Source organism: Hetaerina americana, unplaced genomic scaffold (genome assembly GCF_022747635.1).
Source record: "Hetaerina americana unplaced genomic scaffold, ioHetAmer1.1.p SCAF_12, whole genome shotgun sequence".
NCBI classification, from domain to species: Eukaryota; Metazoa; Arthropoda; class Insecta; order Odonata; family Calopterygidae; genus Hetaerina; species Hetaerina americana.
In genome coordinates, this window is record NW_027286292.1 from 5,025,479 (window position 1) to 5,053,247 (window position 27,769).

Genomic DNA, 27,769 nt, shown 5'->3' on the forward strand with positions numbered 1-27,769 from the left:
TTTAGTTGCTTCTTCAAAAATTTTATTCATTATTACTTCTGCAACCACTGGAGACAAAAAATAAAAAAAAGGCACAACAACACCTTATTGAAAGTTGACACTTTAAGATCAACTGAAATTAATAAAACAGGAACATAAAATCAAAGCTGTTTACTGGAAGCCCATATTTTCTGTGAAAGGCAAGGAAGTTTCCACATATTTATATTTACTTCAATTTGGCATCTAAACATTGATCAAAGATTTTGATACCTAGGCAGCCGCTCATTGTGAAACAATCACTGGATCACAACTGAGTCACCATAACCAAACAACTCTGGAGTTAGCAGCCCAAGTATTGTGTGTATCATCAAAAATACTTAAAAGTTTCAAAAATGAACCGTACAATTATACAATAAATATAAACTTACAATTATTCAGATTTTTATAGGCATGTCATATGCCTAGAGGATTAAAACACAGTTGTACAATAATTTTAACATAAGGACTCAAATGAATAGCTTCCTCAAAGAGCAACTCTCTTTCAAAATTGCCTGTTATATTTAAGACATATGCAACATTTAATGAGGAGAATTAAAAATGAACAAGCATGTGTTTCATGAATGACAATTTTTGTGATCAACTTATAGTCATTAATTTCATGATACAGTTTAACAAATAATACACCACATTGTTGTACCTCAATATTATTTATTTGAACAACAATATTAAAAAACGTTTTATAGTATCTGGTAGAGCCATTCTCATTCTAAGAAACACTCATTAAGTACCACCATTATATGTCTAAAATATTTAATCAATTTTATAACATCTCATATTCTCTTTCTGGAATTAAAATGAAATCAAGCTCTTAAACAAACACTTCTGGAGTAATTTTATATTCTTATTATTTGGAGCAAATTTTCATGGCAATTCTTTGCTTGATGTTGCAAGGGCTAATGGTGTTTCATCACACCCACTGTTTTCTTTGAATAAATTTGTTCTTTGTCACCTGGAATGGAAGTTAACTACCACTGACAAACACAATGGATGGGAGGAACTCCAAAAGTCCTGTAGCACCATACATTATTAATTATTTTTTGTGAGCTCCTTGGTTTTATTGCTGAAAATAAAATGGAAGCTTCAAATTTCCATGCATTTTTTACATAAAAGCACCATGTCAACATTTCATCAGCAACTATAAAAAATGTAAGTAAAATAATGTCATGGAAGAAAAATTGGGAAACACAATAATGAAGTTATACCTGTGCAACAATATTTATTTAACCAGAATCAACTATTATGCATGAAATATGTGTCCATTCTATAAAACTTCTCAATACAATGGGTTACAAAGCATATATTTTAAATGTCCTTTAAATTTTAACCATCGACTTTGATCCCCATAATGGATGATACAACTGGTATATTTTCCATCATTTCACATGCAGGCCGAGATAAATGACAGAAAAATGGCAATAATTTTTCATAACAATAGGATACCTCATATATTGATGCTCCAGAGTAAACAGGACACTAATAAAGAAGTTCTATAGTATAATGAAAAAATATAATTGTTTAGCCATTGAATAATGCATAATTTCATTATATAAAATACATATCAATAGTTTTTTTCTGCCTTTCACAGATGTTTCACTCTATTACCAACATGGAAACAAGTTCAAAAATGACTAGAAGAAAAGACTTAGTTGAAAGACAAGTACACAGAGTTGTATAGACGCAGAATTATGAGATGGAGGCTTTGACTGAGTTATTAAGCTGAACAGCATCTGATAAATTTTGAAACGTGGAAAAATAATCTCCAGTGACCCTTCAAAGGGTAACGTGTAAACGTAATAGTGTAGATTACAACGTTGTATAATTTCGTCCCTGATTTAAATATTTTTAAGAACACAAACATCTACTCAGAAAAGAAATACTGCAATGTACCAAGCAAAAGTCATGCCACAGGAAAAGGAATATATAGTATATCTGTTTGACTAGACCCACTAAAACGGGTGATAAATAACTTTTTTAAATCCTACTCTTGCCATACATTAAATAACTGAAATAAAAGCTCTCATCATGTGGGTAATATTTAATGTTTAACAATATTTTAGGAGAAAATAAAAAAAACCTTCATGAGACAATATTGAAAGTGCCACCACTTGGAAGAAATTAATGCACTGGAAAGAAAAGGATCCAAATGCAAATCGTCAACTCGATTTTTTTCATTTGCTAATGAAGTTGCTGAGTAGCTTTATGCTTATTCAAGCCAAACGGTAAAAATCCTTCATCATCCATTCTCAGGAAAATTGTTTGAATTACATTTAAAGACAATATTTGTACTACAATAACTAAAATGCAATTTAATAAGTACTTCATGGAAATGGCTCATTTGGGGAAGTCTCAGTGCCGCTATAAAGTTGAGACAGAATATTCAATTCTTGAACACTGACTTTGGCGGAAAGATGCAAAGAAATGGACAGCCATTAGAGACTAGCTTGAATTATTAAAAAATATTTGTCATATCAACATTTTTAAATACTGAAAACTAGGACAGGAGTACTTGGATTCCACCTGATTACAAAAAACAAAGATACAGATCACACATTTTAAAAAGATTCATCTTTTGAAAAAATCCCCATAAACCATTTGAATTAATCACAAAAAACATGTATAGCACCATAGAGCTATAGATTTCTTTAAACTAATGTTGTTTCTCATCTTATTGCTATGACTGTACGATCTGAATAATCTCCCCTTGACTTATCTCTCATTATTATATTACATTCTTGTGAGGCACAATTAAAAGATCTCATGGACAGGTAACTAGCATCTTACACATTAAATCCATTTTTTAAGACTAGTACTGTCATATACATACCAATATTTCTTAAATATTCTATATGAACTTATATATTGTATATGAATACTCCCTCTGGAATCTTTAACCCCATATTGATAGCTTATTTAAAAGTAAACATGAGAAGTGTGCTAGAATTGTTCTAGAATCTGCACAATTATGGATGAAAAACACAGTTAACTGGCAGAAATTATAAGATTTAAACTAAAATAAAATCAGTGGAAAAGTATATTCAAGCATCATTGTCACAAAAGAGGATTCAGTAAGGTTTACATTTCTTAAAGTTAATTTAGATGGCCACTAAAACATTGGTAATACATTTAAGCCTCATGTTTGAGGAAATACTTTATAACTGGCAAGAATGACTTGAAATCTTAACTACAAGCCAATAAATCATATTGAATGGAAAAATTGCTACAAACATCAACAAGGAGTATTTTTGCTTGCACCATACACTATACTATGGGCTTCCTCATAAAATTTCAAAAACATGGCTAAAATAAAATAAAAAAGAGAGAGTAGCTTGCCTGATCTGCAGAAACATAACAGCTATTTAGCACTGAAAACCATTGCCTAAGGTATGGATTTCTAATATTTCCAATAAAGGAGATATAATAAATACTGAATTGAAATAGAAGATATCTACATAAAACTGGATTGTAACAAATACTGAATTGTAGTTTAAAACTCTACATGAAACTAGATTAAACACATCACAGAGCAATAAAAACAAAGCAGATTAAAAACTGGCTCCTTCCTATCATGAATAAACTCTTGCATAGTTTACTCAGCACAAACTGATAGCCTTCCAAGCCAGTTTACCATAACGCTTATTTTGATGATATCAGTACCATCACAATCACAAGTTGAGCTCAATTTTGTATAGATGACTCAAATATTGCACTCAACGTTTTGGAGACAAAGTTACATGCCTCATGCATTGATAAATTTATAAATTACATTAAAACACCTTATAACCTTCTTTATGACCATAATAAAATAGCAGTTATGCCATAAAAATATGAAACATCCATAGTGATAGAAAATGGATTCAAATGCAGTTCAATAAATAAAAATAAATAATCCTGAAACATTGGGATACAGCTTACAACATTTGGTGTCTCAGATCTTACGAAAACATAAAATATATGTTGCTATAACACTGTGGTATTTACCACAAACTTGATTGACTGATTCAGCCTAAATAAATTACTTCAATATTGCTCTGTGTAAACTTCTCCTAGTAATATGACATAAGGCTATACTGGTTTAAATTTTTCTTTTAACCACGGAGTCCAGGAAGTTGAGGCCATTCGTACACTTCTGGCATGGCTGAGCTATCATAATGGTAGTCGTACATCTGGCTTTCAACGAAAGCTCGCTTATCTTTTGGCTCAGGATATGTAGATGCAAGGCCTATGAACAAATGAAAGAAAAAAATAATTTAATTTGATGACATCTTCCCATGTCACATTTGAGTATGTTAAAATAATGAACTTTGATTTCACTGAATTTCATCAATTTAGCTAACTGTAAAAGGTTATCCCACCCTACCACCCAAAATAATTGGTTACTATGATGTAGGATGCTCAAAGCTTTGTTATTTATTCATTTTGAAGCAAATCAGTTGACATTCTAGTTACAGAATATAAATTCTAGTTATAAATTAGGGCTAAACACAAATTTTTTTGCATAATAATAATAATACTTTATTCATTTTAAAAATGGTACAACCATATTAAATGTTGTCAATATAAGTATTATTTAACATATAAACATACTTTCTTAAATGTGATGAAAATTGTCACAAAAGTATTCATCCAATGAGTATAGTGGGTGAGCAAGTAACCAGGTATATACCCTATTCTTGAAACTCTGGATACCATCTGATTTCAACTGAGTAGGCAGATAGTTATACAGTCGTATGTTCATATGGTGAAATGTGTTGTAAGTTGATGACAATCTACAATAAGTAGTATTTAGATTCGATTTACCTCTTGTGGAATAGTTATGGAGGTTGGATCTTAATTGGTAAGTTTCTAGATTAACTTTCACATGAATCAGAGCCTTAAAGATATACAAACAAAATACAGTCATGATTCTATACCTAATAAAAAAAGGTTTGCAGGAATCATGTGGTGGTATATTAGCAAGAGAGCGAATAGCTCTCTTTTGCAGTAGCAAAATTTGTTTAACATGAGGGGAATGACCCCATAACTCAACACCATAATTCAAATGACATTGAAAGAAGGCATGGTAAAGTGTTAAACGATACTCATTTGAAATGATAAAGTTGAGCTTTCTTAACATATAAACAGCTTTACTAAGTTTATTACAGGTCTGACTGATGTGAGTCTCCCAATTAAGTTTTGTATCAATATAAATTCCTAGTATTTTAGCAGTTTCAATATCAGTTATTTTTGATTTAAGACTGCACACAATATGCTGAGTTTTGTTAGTATTTAATTGTAAATGATTAACATCGAACCATTCCTTAGCCTGTTTTTGGGTAGCGCTAGATCGTAACTTTGCATCTTCTGGATGTTGACACTTTTGCACAAAAGTAGTGTCATCAGCATATAAAACAGATCTAGGTTTCATATTACAGGGCAAATCATTAATCATGATAATGAAAAGTACTGGGCCAAGCACAGAGCCCTGTGGTACACCACATTTTACTTTAAGAGCTGCAGACCGACAGCCATCAAGTTCAACCAATTGGTGGCGATCATCCAAATATGACTTCATTAGTTTCAGTGCAACTCCCTTAATACCATAATATTCATACTGAATTTATAAGCCAGAAAATGCCAGAAATTGTACAGAATATGCATGGAAGAGCTGCACAGTGACTAATGCTTCTAGGGAGATTAGGGGTTTTAAATACCAACAACATATTAGTTCAAAAGATTGCACATCCCGCAGTTGAAAAACTGCCAATGATGGATAGGATACATTAACAATAACATTAGAGTTGTTGAAAAATGCCGAAGTGCCGCTATCCACTACAGCAACAAGTACTTTTTTCAACAATACAGAAAAGTGATTATCGGTTCGTTAAGCTTGTTACCCATCTTCAAACAGGAATTTCAAAATCCAAGTCCTTTGGAATCTGGATTGATATCAATATATTTTGCCAAAATATGAGTTGTTTATGAAATAAGATATCTGAGATAGAAGCAGTTTTTAAATAAACATGGTGGCTACAATATACTCTGTCTCAATAAATATTGGCTGACAAATAGTGAAGTTGTCCTGCATACCATTGACAATTTTAGCTGGGCATCTGTACTGCCAGTCTATATTAAAAAATGGTGTTACCTGTATTTATGTCTTGAAAGGATGCCCTTTTAAGTCATTGATTTAGACAACTTCTGTATGGAATTGCACTTTGAAATATCTGTCATCATGTTGAAGGGCCTGAATTTGATCATAGCTTCTGTGCATCATTCCCTTAATGGTGTTCCTGAACATTTCTGTTATAAACTGGAACTATTACTATCCCTTTTCTTGACTTTGGAGGCCAATATCATAATTGGTGAGTATTTCAATGTTGATGTAACACTGTGAAAACTATTGATTGTCATGTTCTTGAAATTATTCTACTTATTTATAATTTATACTGAGAAAACGAACACCCAACTTAACTTTCTACCAATCTAGGTAATGTAATAACCAATTATGGTCCTGAACTTTACAGTGGTAGTATTAGTAATTATCTACAATCTGACCATCAAGGTATTACCTTCACTATTGAAACTCAAATAACTCCCAAGAAATTTAAAAAAACATGTAAAATCATAAATATTAGGCCCATTAAAGTAGAAGGTACAGAGAGATTCATACTATTTTTTGTCTTGTATCAATTGGCACCATATTTTTACTGGCTCAGTTGAGCAATTTAGTTTTCCATGTTTTTTAGGTGATTGCCAAGACAACTTTGAACATAGCTTTCCTAAAAAATTACCGAACTGTAACCTCACTAAAATCCAAATAATATTGATTTACTGAGGAGTTAAAAACTCTTAGAAATGATTTACTTAGTTACTATCACTATTACTGCTTCCTCATTCATCACTCTGCTGACTAATTGGTTGAATATTACACTTACAAAACATGCTTCTTCACTCACATTGATCACTCTGCAAGTTTCAAGCAACTTCACCACTTTTACCTCAGAAGTTGAAGTGAAGAGGACAAAAAAACATTTTTAATCCAAGACTTTAGCTTTTGAGTATTAACAACATTCAAAGGTAAATGAAAGGAAAAAAATCTATGCAGCTTTTATGGAATATTTTAAAAGTTTCAAATTTTAGGCATTCCAAATATTATGTTAGATGAACATTTAAATGGAGCTTAACTCCATTGCAGATCATTGCAATTCGGAAAGCCTACCAATCTCTTTCCTACACATGGCGGCCCGAATGTGGTTACAATGAGCTAGAGTAAGCAATTTTGAAGATACATTTATCAGAGCAACAAAAATTAGAATTCACGTGAATCCATTAAGGAGACTGGTAGGATTTTAAGAACAGGTCTAGCAAAGTAGTCATTACAGTCAAAAAGTGGCAACATACCTAAATCCTGGAACCAGATTCAGTACAAATGAATCATGCCAATGTGTTACTCTTGTAATGCAACCCCTATTATAAGTTTTATATTACTGATTAACATTAATACTATAAATACCTTTAGAATATGCATATTCAGCAATCTTGATTGCAATTCTCACAGAACATTCCCTTATTTTACCCAAAGGTGGATAAAGGCTTCCCTTTTCCAGGTCACTATCATTCACAAATTCTGATACAGCCTGAAAAAAATGTCACATCAAACAGCAATGAACATTGACAAGCACTGACATTGAACAACTCAGTTCATTTGAGCAATAAGATAAATTCCTAAGATGTAGTTTAGGTTAAGTTGCATTTGATTAACAGAAAATAAATCCTGTCGATTCACCAATAATGGTCATTCCATACACACCTGAGCAGCTATGAGGAAGACCTCTTCACTTATATGATGAATTCCAGTGCAAATCACTCCTAGTGCAACACCAGGGAAAATGTATGCATTGTTCCCTTGTCCAGGGTAGAATGTTTTTCCATTGTACTCCACAGGAGGGAATGGTGATCCACTTGAAAAAACGCATCGTCCCTGAACAAAAATTAATTAATAATTACTCATACATATGCACAAAGATTGATCCTGGTGATTTTGGAACACAACACTCATGGCACAAATACAGGATCTGTCCCAAAAATAAGCAGCCATTCTCGTCATCTTTTTTGACTCAAAAGGTGTAATCCACAAAGAGTTTGTGACTCAGGGACAGACAATGAACAGTAAGTTTTCCATGGAAGTCCTGGCAAGGCTGCGGAAAAGAGTGCAATGTATCAGGAAGGAGATCTGGAGGAACAACTGGAGGCTGCACCATGACAACCTTGTGAACAAGTACCTGGCCAAGGACAAGGTGGCAATTGTGCCCCAGTCACACTACAACCCTGATGCAGCACCACCTGATTTCTTTTTGTTCCCAAGAATAAAAAGGAGCTTGAAAGACAAGTGTTTTGGAGTGCTGGATGATGCAGAGAGGCCGTGACAAGGTGATTGAACAAGGTTCCCATCAATGTCTTCATGACTGGCAGAGGTGCTGGACTTGAGGTATCGATGCTAGCAGTGCTATTTTGAGGAATTTTAATAACATGTACTTTGATCCATAGTAAATTTTTCCCAAATTAATTCTACTTATTTTTGGGACAGACCATGTACCTTAAAATTGATTACATATACCAGGGAGGAGAAAAATGGAGACAATAAAATGGAGGGAAAGGAAAACAAATATGATCTAGGCATGGCAGAAGAAGGAAGAAAGCTGTTGCGAGAAATTTTAAAAAGGAAGGACAAGTGGATGTAGGGGATACTGAAAGGTAATGGGATGCTGAGGACTGTAATAAATAATGGATGGAATTGAGGGCGGTTTTAAGCAAGCATTACTAAAGAATGTGCTATTGTAATATATATCTTGTGGCTCAGGGATATTTTGTGTCAGGAGACTTTGGGCATAGGAGTACGGTAATGTGTAGTACCATGGCACATCAAAAACCTGCTGTAATCTGGTACCCTGCTCCTAATAATATCTTGTGCCTGGAAGATTATTTAGATATTTTAGATTCCCCAACATAAATTCCCTTCACCACATCATGCCGGAAATCATGAATCCTATTTCATGTGGATTCTCTGACTGCAGTGTTAGTTGTTTGTAAATAAAAAAGCTACATTTTTACATAAGGTGGAAAGATAACTATGACATATTGAGGAAATATTGAATGCAATGAAATTCATAAGTATCCTCAGGATTTGAGAATGAACATGAGGACCATTTTTCTATTAGCCACTGTCCTGTGAGCTGATGAAAAATTATAAATAATATGAGAACTGAATGCAAATAGAATATTTTCAAAAAGTTGTGATTAACGTAACAGAGCAATCCTAAAAATGTGTGTCATTAAGTAATCTACAAGTATCTTACCTCTGTATTTGTATATGCTTGCTCAGCAGTGCATTCAGCTTTGCTTGTGGGATTGCTCAAGGCAAATATTATTGGCCTATCATTGAAAGCTGCCATTTGAGATAATATTTCAGGAGTAAAGGCTCCACCAGCAGCTGCAGCACCTGTTAAATAAATAATTATTATTACTTTACATTAGTTTATTGAAATGTCAGCTGGCGGGGTAATGCACCTGTCTGTTAACCCAAAGGTTTCAGGTTTTGAGTCCTGTCCGGGGCATGGGTATTGGGCTGACTGGTGGCCTTCGGGGAACTTGATGATAAGGTTAGGGATACACGGGACACCAGAGGAAACTGGAGAGCAAAAATTAAGGAACTTGTGTGGAGTACAGGCAAATATCATGCCGACAGCTGTTCTTCATGATAAGGCTGCTGAAGCAAAATGCATTTTTGTTGAAATATTATAATAACACTAGCAGTTCATATTCATTGATGAACAGAAATACACCACAAAGGATTTACTACATAGTACCAGATTTTCTTTCTTGTTCTTTAAATAATTATTCCCATACACTCAACAACTCTCATCACCATTAGCCACAATCATAAGTCTAATATTTCTTCCCACAGTAATAAAAATATAGCATTGCAACACTTATTTCATGCATGGCAATCCCAAATAAAATTTTGATGGTAGTTTGAAATTTATGGGCGGCCTTAACTTTGGACGGTTGAATGTCTGCTGTTCATACATCTGGAACCACCTGTAGTATCATGAATAATTAAAAACAGTTAATTAAAGTTTAAAATAACTAGAAGATGAATAATAACAAAAAACTCACCTATCATGACAGAAGGACGCACTTTCTTCACAATTTCTAAAAGATTCTTCATAGTAGGGTGATCTTTGGCATAGTTGGCCTTGTCACCTATAACACACGGATATACATTACATCAAGTAAAACAATATGATTTAATAATATTTTATAAAGAGCATCCAATGGTTCAAAAATGTGTTATTGATAACTTTCTGCAATCCACTGAACAGGCTATTGCAAATTTGGACAAACAATCATTAGCGGTGACAATATTTTTGTTTTAGGTAATCTACCAGTTAAGGTAAGTTTTGAATGGATACAACTACCAAACAAATATCATGTTTCTCATAACAAAACACAACCCAAAATTTTACTCAACAACAAGTTCCTCCTCATTTCTGCGTACTTCCTCCTTTCATCCCACCCAATATCCAATAGTTTTAATTAAACTAAATCCCTATTTTATTCCTGCCCTTTCCTCATTTGCCTAAAATTTTCCCCTCATTACAGTCTTAAACATCCCACTGGCGATCAACATGTTTTTCATCAATTTTTCCTACCTCCTAATGATTCATCCCAAAAATCCCCTCGCCCAACGTATTTCCACCACCACTTCCTCATTTGTTTTCCTTTCCATCCACCATTTCACCTTCTCCATCCCCATGTTTCAAAAGGCTCTCTATGCCTATCCTCCTCCTTCAGTGACCATACTACCATGACGTACATAACTATGCCCCATATCAAAGTTTTGATGAGCCTTTTCTTAACATCTTTATTCAGTGTCCTTGTCATCAACTCCCTCCTCCTTGTGAAAGCCTCTTTGCCTAGTGCAATTCTCCTCCTTGTATCCCTACTATGCTGACCATTTTGGTCCAAAATACTTCCGAGATTCATTAACTGTTCCACCTGCTCTAATTTTTGCCCTCCTATTTTAATGTTAGCCAAAGCCTTTGTCTTTCAGGAAATCGCATAAACTTTGTTTTATTTACATTTATTCTCATCCCATATCCATCACACTGAATTTCCAATTCACACAGCAATGCTTACAACCACTTGACTTACTGACAAACTTGAGCTTGGTCATCAGCACACCTAACTGATTTTATGAATCGCACTCCAACTTTCATTCCTACCTCCAGTTCTTCCCATGCCTCTTTAATAACTTCCTCCACACATACGTTGAACAACACCGGTGATAATAGACAACTCTACTTTACTCCTTTCCCTAACACTGCCAATCCATACTTTTTGTTCCTCATTGGCACCTAAGCAGTGAAAGACATGTACAGGTTGCGGATTAGCCTCCTGTCCCTCCAATCTATTCCTATTTCTGCAATATACTCATTAGTTTTCCCAAATTCACTCGGTCAAATGCCTTTTCGAAATCTACAAAACAGGCAAATACAGGTACTTCCTGATTGTATTCTATATTCCTCTCATTTAGAGATCTCATTACTGCAATGGCATCACGCGTACCTGTACCTCTCCCCTTCCTAAACCCAAACTGATCATCCCCTAAGTAATCATTTGCCCTGCTCTCCATTCTTTTGCTGATGATCCTGAGAACAAATTTAGCTGTGTGGGAAATCAAACTTATTGTTCTGTAGTCCTCACATGATGTAGCTTTTTCAGAATAGTAACTAACACTGATCTCACAAAGTCTTCCGGCCAGATTCCTTCTTCGTAGATACTATGAATCAGCCCATATAGCCTCTTCCTCCCACATTTTCCTAAACATTTCAGCAGTTCCTCAGAAATGTTATCCACCCCCACGGCCTTATTTAGCTTCTGGCCAGATTCCTTTCTCATAGATGCTCATATAGAGACTGCCTTCCACTATTCCTAAACCTCTTACTAGTTCTGCAAGAATGGTGTCTACCCCTACAGCCTTATTTGATTTCATCTCCCTTAATGCCTTTTCTAACTCATTTTCCAGTATGCCTGGACCTAAGCTATCTTCATCTACATCATGTTCTCTTTCTATGTGTAAGCTTATTCACCTAAGTTCTATACCATACAGTTCTTCTATATACAGGTTCCTGTATTCCTTCCATCTCTCTTGAATCTTTCCTGTGTCAACTATTATCTTACTCATCTTATCTCAAACTGTTAGCATAGATCTTCTCTTCTTACATCCTTTTAGTGATAGTGATTTAACCTTGCTGTACAGCACACCGATTACACCCTTCCTCTGAAAATTTACCATATGCACTGCGTCTTCCACCATGCTTCTTTTGCTTTATTTGTTGCCGGCCTCAATTTATTGTTTTCCCAAACAATTGTCTTCCTTCACCTTTGTACTTCATTTTGCCTAGCTCTGTGTTTACATTCTTCCATTTTCTTCTCTCATCTATCTTTTTAATCATCTCATCTGTGATCCATGGTTTCTTTGTCCTTTTCCCATCAATGGTTCCTATAGTTTATTTTGCGGCTTTCAATACCCCTTTCTTGATACATTCCCATATTTCCACGATAGTACTCAGCTCGTTTCCCTCACTCATGATTTTCACTACAGACTACTCATACTCCTTCCTAGTCAATCCAGCTAATGCTTCTAAATTTCATCTCCTAAACTGCTGCCCCTGCCTTATCTTTTTGAAATGGATGCTACACTTTAGTATAACCAAATTGTGATCAGAGTCTGCATCCACTCCTGGGAAGCTGCGCTAATTGATCACACTGTTCCTTAACCTATGTCTAAACTTTATATAATCTAAATGATACCTTTCTAAGTCACTTGGGATTTTCCATATAAACCTATTCCTTTTGTGGTGTCTAAACCAAGTTTTAGTGATGACTAACCCCTGCCTCCTACAGAACTCAATTGCTTTCTCTCCATGGTCATTACTCATGCCTAAAATGTAGTCTCCCATCTCATCAGCATCTCTTCCTTCACCCACCATTGCATGTCAGTCCCTTATCACCATCAAATGTTTTTCTGCATAAATATATGCGATTATGTCCTCTTAACTGATTGTATATCCTATCGACTTCTTCTTTCTTATGATTCCTTCCTTGGTAGCCTGTGTACCTGAACAATGACCAACTTCGTTGGTTCTGCATTTATCTCTACCTATAATATTCTATTTGTTGCTTGCTCTATGTTGACTAGCTTCTTCCCTACTTTTTTATTCAACATTATGGCAACCCCTCATTGGCTCTCATCCCTCCGCTGTGTATTATTCTATAATTATCACTCCAGTAATCCCCGCTATCCTTCCACCTCACATTTCATAAACCTAAAATATCTATATTTCCTCCTTCCATCTCTCACTTTATATTCCCTGATTTTCCTGTCTTCAACATTGTCTCAATATTCCAATTTCCTCTTCTGATTTGGTCTTCTTCTCCTGCTGCGTCTTCTGACCTGGTTTTGCATTGCAAGGTTTTCGTGAGAAGAGGACCATGGAAGCTTTGCCTCTCCCGCTGCCAAGCAGGACGCATGGCTGATTGGGCCGAGTCCCATAGTTGCCAGGACTTATATTCTCTGTACCGTCCATTATAAAAGTCTTGGGAATAATTATTGAGGCGGTTTCCTGTTGCCTTCCTCAATAGTGTTTTTAACGTGACACCATCACTCAATGGCCACCCCACTGGGGTCAGATGCCTTTGCAGCCACCTTACTGAGGAACAGACGCTGTGCGGACTACCTTTTGGCTGGCTCCTAACCTTTGACCTATCTGGGATGGGTGGCCCTATCAGGAGCAATTATCATTGCTCCTGCTAGTACAGCTCTAGGGGTCATTGGAAAGAAAAAGCCATTCCACCATGTCAAGGTTGTAGTCCATGGGAGGGTGTGCCAATAACTGGCATATATTTTTTATGCTGGGCTTAAGAGTTCATTGATTGGGAAGAGTTCAAGGTGGGAGGAATAAAAATCATTGCTCCTCAGAGGCCAAACATTAAGCATTAGTTTAATCAGAATGATTGAAATGACTAGGGTGCTGACAATCAAGCACAGATATTTTATTACCCACATGATTATTTCACTCAAAGAAGTTAAGAAACTATTACATAAGCAAACAGAGATCACCTGTATATGATGCAAAGAAGTTATCTTTTATGAACTAGTTATCTTTTAGAACTGAGGGTAGGAGAGAGTAGCTGAGAGCAGTATAGTAAGTTCCATGGGCTACTTGTAGCTTCATTAACAAACTATTTCCATTTATGGAGAATAGAAGTGGCAAGATTTAAATTTGATTTGAAAAGCAAATGAATATTTGGTTAAAATCCTCAAAAGAGGGAACTATTGTTGATGAGGGGAAACAGGCATGACCTCTACATGTAAAATGGCTTATGTGTCAACATGAAACTGTAGATGTTGGTCAAAATTGTTTCATTTGACTTTCCTTGGATAAATGCATAATACAAAATTTATAAAACTTCATTTAGCTACTAAGTAAAACATGTTCCATAAACAATATAATGGCAATGCTTCTGTAAAATAGACGAAGACCTTACTTCAAATACACCATTATTTCACAATTTAAAAGTATATAAGAGATTTTTCATGCAAGAGTAATGAGAACCAAATTTCAATTATCCCAAAGAAGACTTCAAAAACAAGAATATGACATGCAAAGCTCCTTTTTTCACCAAGAGCTATAAAAGTATTGCTATATCAAATAATGTGGTTTCTAGTGCCAGACTAATGGGGTGTTTCAATGCTGTCAGGAAGGATTTGCGCTTTTGCTTTCATTTGAACCATTCGGGCTTCAAAGAATTTACCATATTAAGGTTTTAAGGAATATTATCAGCAAATACCTTCTAACTTCCCTTCAGGGCGACCCTTGGCCAGAAGTCCATCAATATCAACCATCCAAATTTTATCCTGGGCTTCCTTTAAATCAGTGCCTTCAGTGGCCATTGCTTTCACACAGAGGTTTGCAATACCAATGGCAGCCTAAGAGAGAAAAAAGAGCCACATTTAAAAAGGATCCTTTAATCTCTTGACTAATGCCTAACATAAACGTTTTCCCCACCAGATGAAATACAATTAAACAATGCCTACCCAACCTAAAATGGGTATATAATAACTATTCTGTTACATTCTTCATGCCGATTCTTTGATAAGGTGAAATACCAAGTTTGTCAGGAAAGTAATGCAATGCTAATTGTCTTCTTCAATGCCAAGGATGCTATTCACAAAGACTTCATTCAAGAGCAGAAAGTCAATGCTGCTGACTATGTGGATGGGCTTGAGAGATAAATAAATGTCACCTGAATGCAAAAGGAGATCCCTGATACCAGGGCAGTTGCACCACCACCTATGCTCCCAGCCACACTTCTCTGCAGCTTCTACTGACTTCCTGGCCAAGCAAAATTTGGCAATGCTACCCCAGTCCCCCTACAGTCCTTACCTGTCTACAGCAAACTTTTTCCTGTTCCGGAGAATCAAGATTGGTTCAAAAGGAGTTGGTTTCAAGACTATCAAAGACATCCAAGCCAGAGAGGAAAAAGGCCTTCACATGAGGTTGTTATCAATGCCTTCCAGGATGCACACAGTGCATGGCAGAGGTGGTGGCAAAAATGCGTAGACGCCAAATGCAGCTACTTTGAAGAAATGCAAATGCTTGTAATGATACCTTGAATACAATTTTTTTACAGCTATAATGGTATTACTTTCAGGACAAAACTTGTACTGAAAAAAATAATAAAGTCCTCGACTCATAATACTAATTTTTTCATATTCCATTGCTAAAATCCTCGGAGCATGATTTATGGATGACCTATAGCAGTGGTCCCCAGGCTAAGCATCATGACTGTGGACTGACATGAGGAAATTGGAATGGGAAATCAAAGAGAAAAACCAAAAAAATTTCATTATTAAATTCCGATTTCTATGGTAACGCACAGAATTTATTACCACTGCAAAAGTACATCTCTGAGACTAATTTCTTTAAATCAGTGCACTGAGCTGCTTTTTCAGTTTTCATTATTACACCCACTAAGTCATCAGTGTGATTCCTAAATAAAAATCAATGTTATACTATGTACTTTTTAATACTTTTTTTTCCATAGTTACTTCCTTGCTACTCTACAATGATGCTTCTGGAAAACACGCAATATTTTTTAAAGCGATGAATGATGTTACCAGGTAAAATATTATGCAGTGCATAACATTTAAACAAAAAAGGCTCCATAATCAAGTGCATTATCTATGCATCGCGTATGTTTATTCAAACAAATAAGGAAAATTTGGTGTTTTACGAGGGTGGTCCCATAAGTACCCAGCCTGACCTTGAAATAACGGTAGTTTTTTGAAAAATATCATTGTATTAGAAAGTATGCAATCTATAAAGCATTTCTTTCAAGTTTTAAGATGCTACGTTGTTTAGTATTTGTTTGGCAGCCATCAATAGTGAAAGTTTTCAGTGAATATGTGAAAATGGAGAAAATTGGTCATTGTTATGTGATACAATACTTTTATTTGAAATGTCTCACCCCAACCAATATAAAAGCTGAACTGAATTCAGTGAGGGTGAGTCTGCTCCTTCATTTACAACAGTAAAATAATGGGTAGCCGAGTTTAAATGCGGCCGTGCGAGCTGTCAAGACAAGCATTGCATTAGTGGACCAAATGAGGTGACCACTGCAGGAACGGTGGAGAAAATCCACAAAGTGATATTGGATGATCGGCGACTGAAAGTGCACAAGCTAGCAGACATAATAGACATTTCAAAAAGTGTCGCACATTGCATATAAACTGAAAATTTGGACATGAGAAAGCTGTGTGCAAGATGGGTACCACATTTGCTTACAGCCGAGCAAAACGAAGACCGTTTCATCTATAGGCAAGGTCATGGTGTTGGTTTTTTGGGATGTGAGTGGCACTGACTATTTTGAAAAAGGAAAAACTATCAATAGCTAGTATTATGCGACTAATTGCAACATTTGAGCGAAGAAATCAAGCAAATGCAGCTGGATTTGGCTAAGAAGAAAGTGCTGTTTCATCAATACCATGCACCAGCTCACAAATCCGTCATTACATCGGCCAATATTCATGAATTAAAGTTTGAATCGCTGCTTCATGCAAACTTAGATTTGGCCCTCTTGGATTATTTTCATTTGAAAACTTGAAAAAATCAAAGATATTCTAACCGTGAAGAAGTGATGTCGGCAGTTAATGGCTATTTTGAGGAGCAAGACAGTTCTTATTATAAAAAAGGTATTGAACTTATTGAACATCGCTGGGAAAAGTGTATAGAGCTGAAAGGAGATCATGTTGAAAAATAAATACATTTTTTTCCAAAATTTTTGTGTTTTCTTTGTTGGGTTGGGTACTTCTGGGACCACCCTGCTAGATCAGGATAAATCATGAAATGTTAGTCAACATCATCAGTAAAATCTTGTAAAAAAACGTATTTAATTAAAAATCATGGTAACCCATACAGGACTTACCTCACCAGCCCCTAGGAAAAGGAATTTATGATCTGAGAGGCGTTTGTTCGTAATCCTTTGAGAGGTGATCAGGCCAGAAACAGCAACTGAAGCAGTTCCCTGGATATCATCATTAAATGTGCAGTACTGATTTCTATATTTAGCCAGAAATCGGAAAGCATTGTGATTTCCAAAGTCCTCAAACTGAAATAAAAAAGAAGGTACAATATTCAATTAGCATCCAATGAATTACTTCATGGCTAGCAACTCAATTCATTAGCTAAATTTCTTTGTCATACAATGATGCATGTTTAGTATGGCACATGTCAGGGCATGGCTTGTCAGCAATAATTAAACTTATTTGGCAGGACAATAATGTAGTGACTCCATTAATCTCAATTGGAATTCAAGCCATCAGTAAATTAGTAGGTTGAAGGAGCACACTTTTTATTTCCCTTTTTAAGGTATCCAGACCCTGTAAAAGGCTTGGGGTAACTGAACAAGTCACAGCATGTTGATAATCCAATTACTGCTTTGAAAATGTGGTTACACCATGAGAAATGGTCTGGCTTCTTAGTATAAAATAAACCTGAATCACGAACTAATATGGCATTTGAAGCACTACTCTTCTTCCCCAACCAAACCGCCTAAAATGCCCTCACAAAATCACCACGTCCTTCCCCAGAAGCCACAAAATCAAGCACATTATCTGTGAACTCTTCCCATTTATTCATAACCCTCAGTCCACATCACCTTTATTCCTACATTGTCCCTCCATTTTGTTTAAACACCTGTTGAACTGGTGAGAAAAACTCAAGTCCACAAGCCCACCTGCAGGCCCCTCTTTTCTGCCTCTCTCTGCACCATGCAACCACCCATGCTGCTATCTTCTTCGACCCACCACCTCCCTGGCCACCAAAATTCCAGCCCAAGAGTTATCCCTCCACCGCCTGAACTTCAAAAAACAATATATACCACCTCTCCTGTAACTTTTCTCCTGCCCTCTACATGGGTGAAGGCACCACCACCCTTTCCCTCCGCATGAATAACCACCCTTATTCCACTAAATCTCCCAATTTCCTTAACTGTCCCAACCCTGCCCACAGTGCTTCCCTCAACCAATTCTTTGACGACTGCATCTCCGTTTCGTAAATTGGGTAATTGAAATCCTTCCTGAATCCAAAAGCAGTATAGAGGTGCGAACACTCGAGATGGTACATATCTGGGTGCTTCAGTCATTTAAACCTTCTGGGCTCAACTCAGCCCACTGAAACCATCCAATAGCCACCAAGACATCCCTTCTCAACCCCTTGTCTCTTCCCTATTCATCCCTTGCCTCTCCTCCCACACATATCCCCTCTGCTCCTCCCCTGAGAACGGCATTCTGAAGACGATGTTGAAACGTCAATACTAGATATGTCATGGCCCTTACTCTGTTTTTCTGTGCATATTTTAATCAAAGTTTTTACAAATATGTGGCATTATTTTTTGAAGAAATTTATACATATATATAATATATATATGCATATATATATATATATATATATATATATATATATATATATATATATATATATATATATATATATAAACACAGACATATATCAAACACATACACCACTCTCTATGGCGATTGTATTAAAAAGCTACAAACAGCAGCATATTAGCATTTCATTTGTGCCAAAAATATAGTTTAATCATAATAGTTGATGTGATTAAATATGCATTACTGTTGCTTTGTATTTGATATGGAATAAATATGCAGAAGATATAATAATGAGAATTACTTAGTACTTGCAAGAATAATGTTAATTAAATAAACAGAGAACTGGGTAATGTACATAGTCCACTCAGGACATTTTTCTGCGAAATAGTTTTCTTTTAATAATAAACTTTTTCAAATGAGTGGTCACATATTCTGGCATACAAATTATCCAAAATTAACATAATGTACTAAATAAGCAAAGAGAGAAATAAGTCTTAGTCACTATTATACATAATGTATTGTGATTAGTATTTATATTTGCTTTCATGAAAGTTAGTGCAAGTACGCAGAATACTTATTCAATGAACTAATCACCAAAGTTATTACTGGTATTTTTTCTGCATTCCCATGACAGTCCACATCCTGAAGGTAACTTAGATTCCATTGTAATGTACTAGAGTAGTTTTGTTGCTTTGTCAAATATGTCTTACAGAGCTAGACAGAGAATTTCAGACATAAAGTAGTTGGTAGTCAAAAACTTTACAATAAATTAATAAATGAGGCAGGATGACTAGATCCATTCCTTTTCCATGCCTCATTTTCACATCAAACAAGATTTATGGGGCAGGATTTAACATTTTATCTTTGATGATTGTTAGAGGGTATGTAAAACAGGAGGTTCAATCTGAAATGAGCCCATTTTTTCCCTTTCGTTTCAGATTATTCCCATAAATACTGTATGACCATGATTCCCTTTTGCGCACACAAAGCCGCTTATACAGGTAATTCACTATTGCATTGCAAAACAAGCTTGGTACATTGCAATAATTCATGGTACTCTTTTTCTATTGAAAGCCCATCCATATATATCCATAATAAAGTATGAACAATTTTCCTCTTCATTGGGAATTCTCACCAGAGTGATAAGAGCAATCCCACAAGAACTAAGAATGCACGGAAGAGGATTGATAATGGCAAAGTGTTTAACCAAATTTGACAAAAAATCAACTCGATATGTACCATTACTTGTGCAAGTTGCCTAAGAATGAAGGCGTCAAAACTTGTTACTAAGTCACATAATTGATCTCAACAAAAAAAATTACTGCATGTTCACAGTTGGATATGCGTGCCCAGTGAAATAATATGCATATCCAAGAAATGACAATGTCCAAGTTTCTTACTCGCAAAGATTTATCATAGACATTCGTTAATGAGGTAATGAATGTGGACACAGTGAAGATCATTTCCCACCAGAACCAAATATAATGAAATCCATTTAATTGGAAAACAGCATTAATGTGCAGTTGTACGAGGGTCATCCGGAAAGTAGTACCCGTTCGTGCCGCATGAAGTGCTGACGACGCGAGTAGCCGCTGGACGAGGTCAGATAGCTTCAGTGGCTTGTCTGCCTTCTCTGAGCCAAGTTGCGTGACGCTAGCATTGCCTGTGTTGTTTCTGTGATTGTTTACAATGTTTAAAAAAATTGAGAACGCCGCCAGTTGTGAAGTGAGGGCAGTGATTAAATTCCTCAATGCAAGAAACGTTCGCCCATGTGATATTCATCGCCAATTAAAGGAGGTGTATGGAGACAATGTAATGGACGAGTCGTCTGTTCGGCGGTGGTGTCGCAACTTCAACATGGGGAGGGGGAACACACACGACGATGAGCGTTCGGGGAGACCGTCTGTCATTACAGACCAACTGGTGAGCTCAGTTGACGAATTCGTGAGGAACGATCGGCGCGTCACAATTGATGACATCTGTGAGCATTTTCCCAATGTTTCTCGAGCAATTGTTCATGAAATTGTTAAACACCATCTGCATTATGCAAAAATTTGTGCAAGATGGGTCCCTCGCGTATCTCAATGAGCTGGCGGCGAAGGACTATGCAGCAGGAATACAGAAACTTGTCACACGTTATGACAAATGCCTTAATTTGCTTGGAGATTATGTTGAGAAGTAGTTTAAAGTATCCTCTTTCAAATAAAATTTTTTATGTTTGTTAATATTTACTTTTGTCTTTTTATTTCACGAACGGGTACTACTTTCCGGATGACCCTCGTACATAAGCCACAACTTGAATAGCAAGTTAGCATAGGATAAGTATATTACATGAGAATAAGATTAACAGATATTGTTAGTGGTATGTAAAATATGAATATTTTCTAATATACATCCACTATTTATTGTAGTGTTTACGTCATCACTGATTTAAATGAATACATACCTGGATCAAGGTATTTTGCCCATACCGCTGAACAACAGCTTGCATAAATTCATCAATGAATTCATCATATTCTGGTCCATTTTTTCTCTTATGCCGCAGGCCCATATACAATGGATCCAATAAGAGACTCTAAAAGTCAACAATAAACATAAATTTAAGCAGTTGGCCAAGAAATTCCAGTTTACTAGTCACTTAATATTTTGCATAAATTAAAATCAAGAACGCAAAGGTCAATTAATATTAGACTCTTCAAGAGTCAATTCCATAGATATTACCCTTTCGACTTGCACCCCCATCAAGGTTGGTTTGAATTTATCACAGAGCAGCAGGTGTGCTGAAATTATTTTGAGGTGTCTTAATATTGTTTGAGAAGAATGACAAAAGAACTGATTGTGTGAGTGTTGTTACAGCATACTAATTATTGAAATTAAAAATAATAAGAACATATTAGGGACTGAATACACATGTTCAAGCTATTACCGTAGAGGACTTCCAGGTATGCTCCTTAAAGTATCAAATAGATCACTGAATTAGGTAAATATGGAAGACAAAATATGGAACCATCAGATAAGGTCAGCTAAGTTATTACCCCTGGGGAACCTCAAACCAATTCTTACCATCACTCAAGTTAATATCAAAGGTATCATGTAAGTGATTGTTTCATTTTTCATATCAGCAGTAATGGATTTTTTTGTTATACAATCCATATTGATGTGAAGGCACAAGGCTTGCTCAAATAGCATAGGGTGCCATCGTTAGGGAATAACCCCCTTGAAGGATTTAAGTATAGATATATTTTGAGAAATTCAGCTTGACTACTTTGGATAATAGGTTTGTGGACAATGGCACAAATAGAGGCCCTTCCTTTCCTTAAAAATATGGATAATTTAAGCAGTTTAAGTGCTGTCGAAAAGATTACTTCAATGAAAGCAGCATTTGGAGGACTTAAAAGGGGCCCTTGATCAGGTAAAAATAAAACCTAACAATAGAATTAGGTTTGCCATCTACATTAGCACTGTAATAATTATTATCCATCCTGTTTTTAAGGGTTATCTTAGCAAAAAAAACCCTCATTATCAGGGGTTCTTCAAGACACAACTTAACATCAATTTCAACATATAATATTTGAATTTCATTGTCAAATGATATATGTAACAAAATAAGGGACATGGTTAGATTTTGAACGGTATACTAAAACCTAAGCATGTTCCTTATTCATCTGAAATTTAAAATGAATAAATCTAAAATGGGAGATTACCTTATAGAATGACCAAAGATGCAAGAGCCCACCAAAGCTGCGATTAAGCTGATAGAGATCTTCATTTTCGAAAGTTGCCAATGTTATTTAAACTGAATATTGAAAAATGTCTGCATATCAGCAATATTAATGAATGTTGAATATGGGCAAAAATGCAACACATCACAGCCAGTTCCGTTCATGGCCAAATTGTGAAATGAAGACCAGTGCTAGAATTTATATTTAACCCTTCTGATGATGTGCAACTATAACCCTCATAAATACACTTTCCTTAGATGAACTTCAGTAGTAACAATCGCTGGAAACTTTATTTTTTGGAATAGTACAGGGTTTTTAACCAAGTAAGAATACAAAAAACCAACTGTTAAATAACATAGCTTCATACCCATCACTACATTTTGATGCCTTCATTCCTCATTCCCAAGAACTTCACTACCCCCTCTCACCAAACAAATCCTGAGAATTGACCCTTCATTTTAACGAATGCCTTATTTATGAGGTGTATCCTAACCCCTTCTACTCCACTTGTTTTTCATAGATATATAAGGCTAGATGCCACTGAATCTTTATGTTGTACTCCTGATTATGATGTGAAAAATTCAAAACCATTCAAATATTGCAATAAATAAGTGCAGAAAATTACAAAGTGCTTTCCAATCAATAGACTTGAGAAGATTAGGAGCTTTGGAAAGATGGTGCTGGATGCAGATGTTGAAAACAAAATGTCACATGACAAATGAAGAAGTGAATATATGGATGAGCATAAGATGAGTAATATCTATGGAGCACCGCTTGAAAGAGAACAGAATGCATTGGACACACACAGCGAGACACACTGGATTTGTTAGGAACACTGTAGCAAGGAATATATAAGGTAAATTGAAAGTTTGCACAAAGTGAGAAAGATGGCACCAAAAGTGAGCAGTGAAGTTATTTTCAACTAATTATATCTTGAATAAACACACCATGTTTCAACTGCACTGCTCCATTAACTAAGAAAATGAAGTTATTACCAAGAAAATGGACAAAAGAGAATTTTGAGAGTTAAGCAAACGTTACTATATGAAAGGCAAATTGCCTCAGGAGAATAAGAGGAACTCGATATGTTTTGCATGTAGTGTTTTACCCTTTACAGGTGGCGACCTAATACTCCCTGCCATTGTGGTGGCTTCCAGGGTATTATGTAGATGTAGATACCAATTATTGTGAATATGCATCTTTGATTAGAATAGTTTATAAATAGTCTTAAAATTCCTGAAGTGGCCATATAATCACAAGTGACGAAGACCATCTGGATGGCCTACTAAGGGCACTCACTACTCCACTGAGGCCACCACTCCAGATATCATTGATGGAATCCATGATATAGTAATGTGATAAATGCTATGATTGCTGACCAAAAGTGACATCCTGTGACATGTTCCAAGGCTGTTTGGCAGCTGTTTCAGTGTAATTTTCAGGGATCTTAAGGCATTGTTTTGTAATTTTGATGAAAGTGAATTCACCATTATAGCCTAAAACAAAGGCTGAGTCCAAGAAATGGCTTGTCAGTGGGGAAAAGTATGTCTGCAACAAAGAAGAAGGCTTCTTCACCTGGGAAGGTTTTGGCTACTCTTTTTGAGACTTGGAGGGAATTTACTATTTACCATTTAGCAATTAACCATTTAGAAAAGGTTAATCTAACACAGGTGTATACTATAAATCATTATCAGACAATTTGAAAATGAAACCGAAAGAAACAAATCCATGAATTGCCAAAACATGAATCTATTTCCCTTCACAGCAATGCATCCCATACTTGTTTGCTTTTGTGGTCGCAAAATTGTAAGATTTTCAATTTTTAGTTATTTCCCCCCACTCCAAAATTGAGGGCCTTAAAGGAACAAGGCGTTGTGGCAAAATACCATATATACAATGTCGCAGGCATATGTAGTCGTGCATGAAGCACCACAGTCCACGAGGTCAAAGCCAACTTTAAAGACTATGGTTTTGCCTTTGAAAAATTCCAAGAAACTATAGGAGATACAGCGACAGTAACTTTTGATGGAGTCATCCACTAAATGTGAATTACAATGCAACAATTTCTGAGTGTAATGTACATTTAGCGGATAATTTTGTTAAAAAGATTCTGTCGTGGTATCTCCAACAGTTTCTTGGAATCGTTTCCTATCTCCTATATTCTCCAGATTTGTCTCTATCAGACAAAAAACTGATCTCCAGCACGAAGAAATGGCTGGCAGGAAGGAGATTCCGTTAAAAAAAGGAGATGATTATAAAAACAAATGTCAATTTTCAGGAGTTCAAACAATTAAAATATTTCGAAGGATCAACAAATTAGAGCAACAATGGACCAACTGTACAAGTCTAAATGGAGACTATTTTGGAAAATAAAAAAGGTGTATCATGAAACATTAATTAATTTTCCTACTACCATGCACTTTTCCAATCACCTTCGTAAAACAAAATGGATCATTTCGGAAACTAATTATTATTACACTATACACAAAAATCTTTAGAGGAACACTAATGAATGAATGAATGGATATGAATGATTCATCAAACTTTCCTTTTTTTCCCTATTCATAATTAACTTTCACATTTGAGAATGTGATGCAATGTCACATGAACACCTCACATTTTGTCAGTATGTTGCAATACTGCACAGGCCTACTGACTAAATAATCTAAATATTCTTCACACTAGCTTACCTTTCCTGCATCACTTTTACTATGAATTGAAATGTAGTACCCGAGAAACTCACGCAAGTATAATTAGTTTTAAAGGACGAGATATTTCAATGAAATATAGTTTCAATACGTAAGTAACGCCATAAAATATTTGGCCTCATAAAGTTCAGAAAAAGTCAAAGACAATATAGGCCACAAGAAGGCTCGTATAACATATTATTAAATGCAATTGAGTGAGTGAAGAGAAATTGAAAACATCTTTCCTTATTTCACAAAAAACCGAATTTTTAGAATGAAATTTGAAAGGATGTTATGTCTTCCAGTGATGACACTGGAAGATTAATAGATTGCAAGAGATGGAAATGGTAAAGAGGTTAAAAAAGCCAACGGTGATAAATATGGGGAGAATAAATTCACATGACCCAGAAAGGGAAGGTTGGACAAGTAGTAACAATTCAGAACACCAAAATAGTGAAAGGAATGAAGCAATCGAAATTGCCTTGTACCTGGGCAAATTATCAAAAGAATTTGGTTCATTTACAAAAAGTGTTTACATGAGGACGATCTTTCTGGCATGATGATTCGTAAAATAAAAACAATGATAAAAAAACCATGACTATAAAAATCAATAATCAGCAAATCATCTTCATCAAAAAGTTTCAAAAGGCACACATGGAATAAATGAAATTGAAATTTAATTTTACCTGATTATTGGTTCCCACATCCAGAGTAACAGGCAGGCACTGGTGAGGTTTAATACCCGCTAATGCTGTATATAGAGCTAGTTTTCCTACTGGTATACCCATCCCAGAGGCGCCTAAGTCTCCTAGACCTAAAATCCTCTCTCCATCAGTGACAACAGTAGCTCTGACATCGGCTACAGGCCTGCATATAAAGAAAAATAAAACCAGAAAATAATTCTAAGGAGGATGAGAAAATTATTTGAAAAATGAGAATTCATTAACTTGGTTGCTCACCAGTTCCTGATCACATCATAGACATGACCTTTGTCATGAATAGTTATAAAAAGCCCACGAGGACGGCGGTAAATAAGACCAAACTTCTGACAAGCCAAACCCACAGTTGGTGTGTAAACAATGGGCATCGTTTTCTCTATGTTTTCAGATAGCAACCGGTAAAATAACTTCTCGTTCCTGTCCTGTAATGGTATAAATGATAGGTTATGGCACGCAAACAGAATTTATTTCTAACAAGATCCACAAAGATTTTATCATATAGATAAAATACCTGCAGGCCAACCAGATAAATATACTTGTCAAGATCCTTTTTATACATTTCTAAACTTGTTTGGCATAATTCTAGCTGTTCTTCTTGGGTTTTGAAGCGGGGTGGAATAAGTCCATGAATCCCAAGTAACTGCCTCTCTTGGAAAGTAAAAGCTAATCCCTGGAAAGCACAATGACCTTATTAGGAATTTCATACCATGAAATATAAAACTTATTTTATTTTGTAAGTTGCAGTATATACCTTATTAAGTCGCGGGTCACGGATGTGATCAATTCCTCGTACCATCGACGGGCATATGTTATCTCCTGTTCCTTCATGATATGATCTTCGGGAATGTGCATAGGGGATGATCAACTTCAAGCCTGACTGTGTGGTAGGCCCTATTTTCAACTCGCCATTGAGAATGCTACAACTTATACAATTACCCCTGAAAATTATAAACTCAAATTTAAATATGACAAAAAATATTACAAAATGTTGGGACTAAAGAAAATAATTCGAAGTCCATTCAACACATAAGATCTGCCATGTAACCTAAATCAATAAGATATTCTGACGAGAAAAGGGTCGGTATGAATAAAAAATCGAATAGCAATTTTTAAGAAAAGTACTATTCGAAAGCAATAGCTTTACTCAACTATTAGCTATTTTACTCAAATTGAAATGTTTAGCGTCAAATTATGGAACTGCAATGACAGAAGTATTCAAGTACCCTAATAGTGAAGAAAAACTATACCCGGTGAAATCTAAATCGGCACCGGTTTTAAAATATTGAAGTCAGTAGGCACTAAATATGCTAAATATACACACCGATAGCAGAAATAACTACATGTTAATATATCATTCAGCCAAGACCTTCATTCATTCAAGGTTGGAAAAAGGTTTCTGAGTAGTTTCCAAAAACATTAATATAAGGGTTTTGCATTACCTTATAGATCTCCAGGAGTAGCGAAACATGCTACTATGTTTCAATGAGGACCGTGCCTGACGATTATAAAATTAAAAACAAACACTTGTCTTCCCTTCGCGAATCCTTGACCACACTGAACGGGAACAAGACCTTCCAACTGGCAAGGTTACCTTCCAGGGACCTA

At 35.6% G+C, this 27,769-nt stretch overlaps 1 protein-coding gene across 1 annotated transcript; it reads right to left on the minus strand.

Moving 5' to 3' along the window:
- Window positions 1-27,769, minus strand: LOC139685662 (NADP-dependent malic enzyme-like). The gene is made up of 13 exons (XM_071582626.1): window positions 27,604-27,769; window positions 26,916-27,102; window positions 26,676-26,834; window positions 26,405-26,586; window positions 26,132-26,312; window positions 21,483-21,611; window positions 17,572-17,754; window positions 14,935-15,073; window positions 10,195-10,281; window positions 9,375-9,517; window positions 7,829-7,999; window positions 7,532-7,655; window positions 1-4,258 (listed from the first exon to the last, which is right to left on the minus strand). The coding sequence occupies exons 1-13, from the start codon at window positions 27,630-27,632 to the stop codon at window positions 4,125-4,127; spliced, it is 1,848 nt and encodes a 615-aa protein (XP_071438727.1). The 5' UTR covers window positions 27,633-27,769; the 3' UTR covers window positions 1-4,124.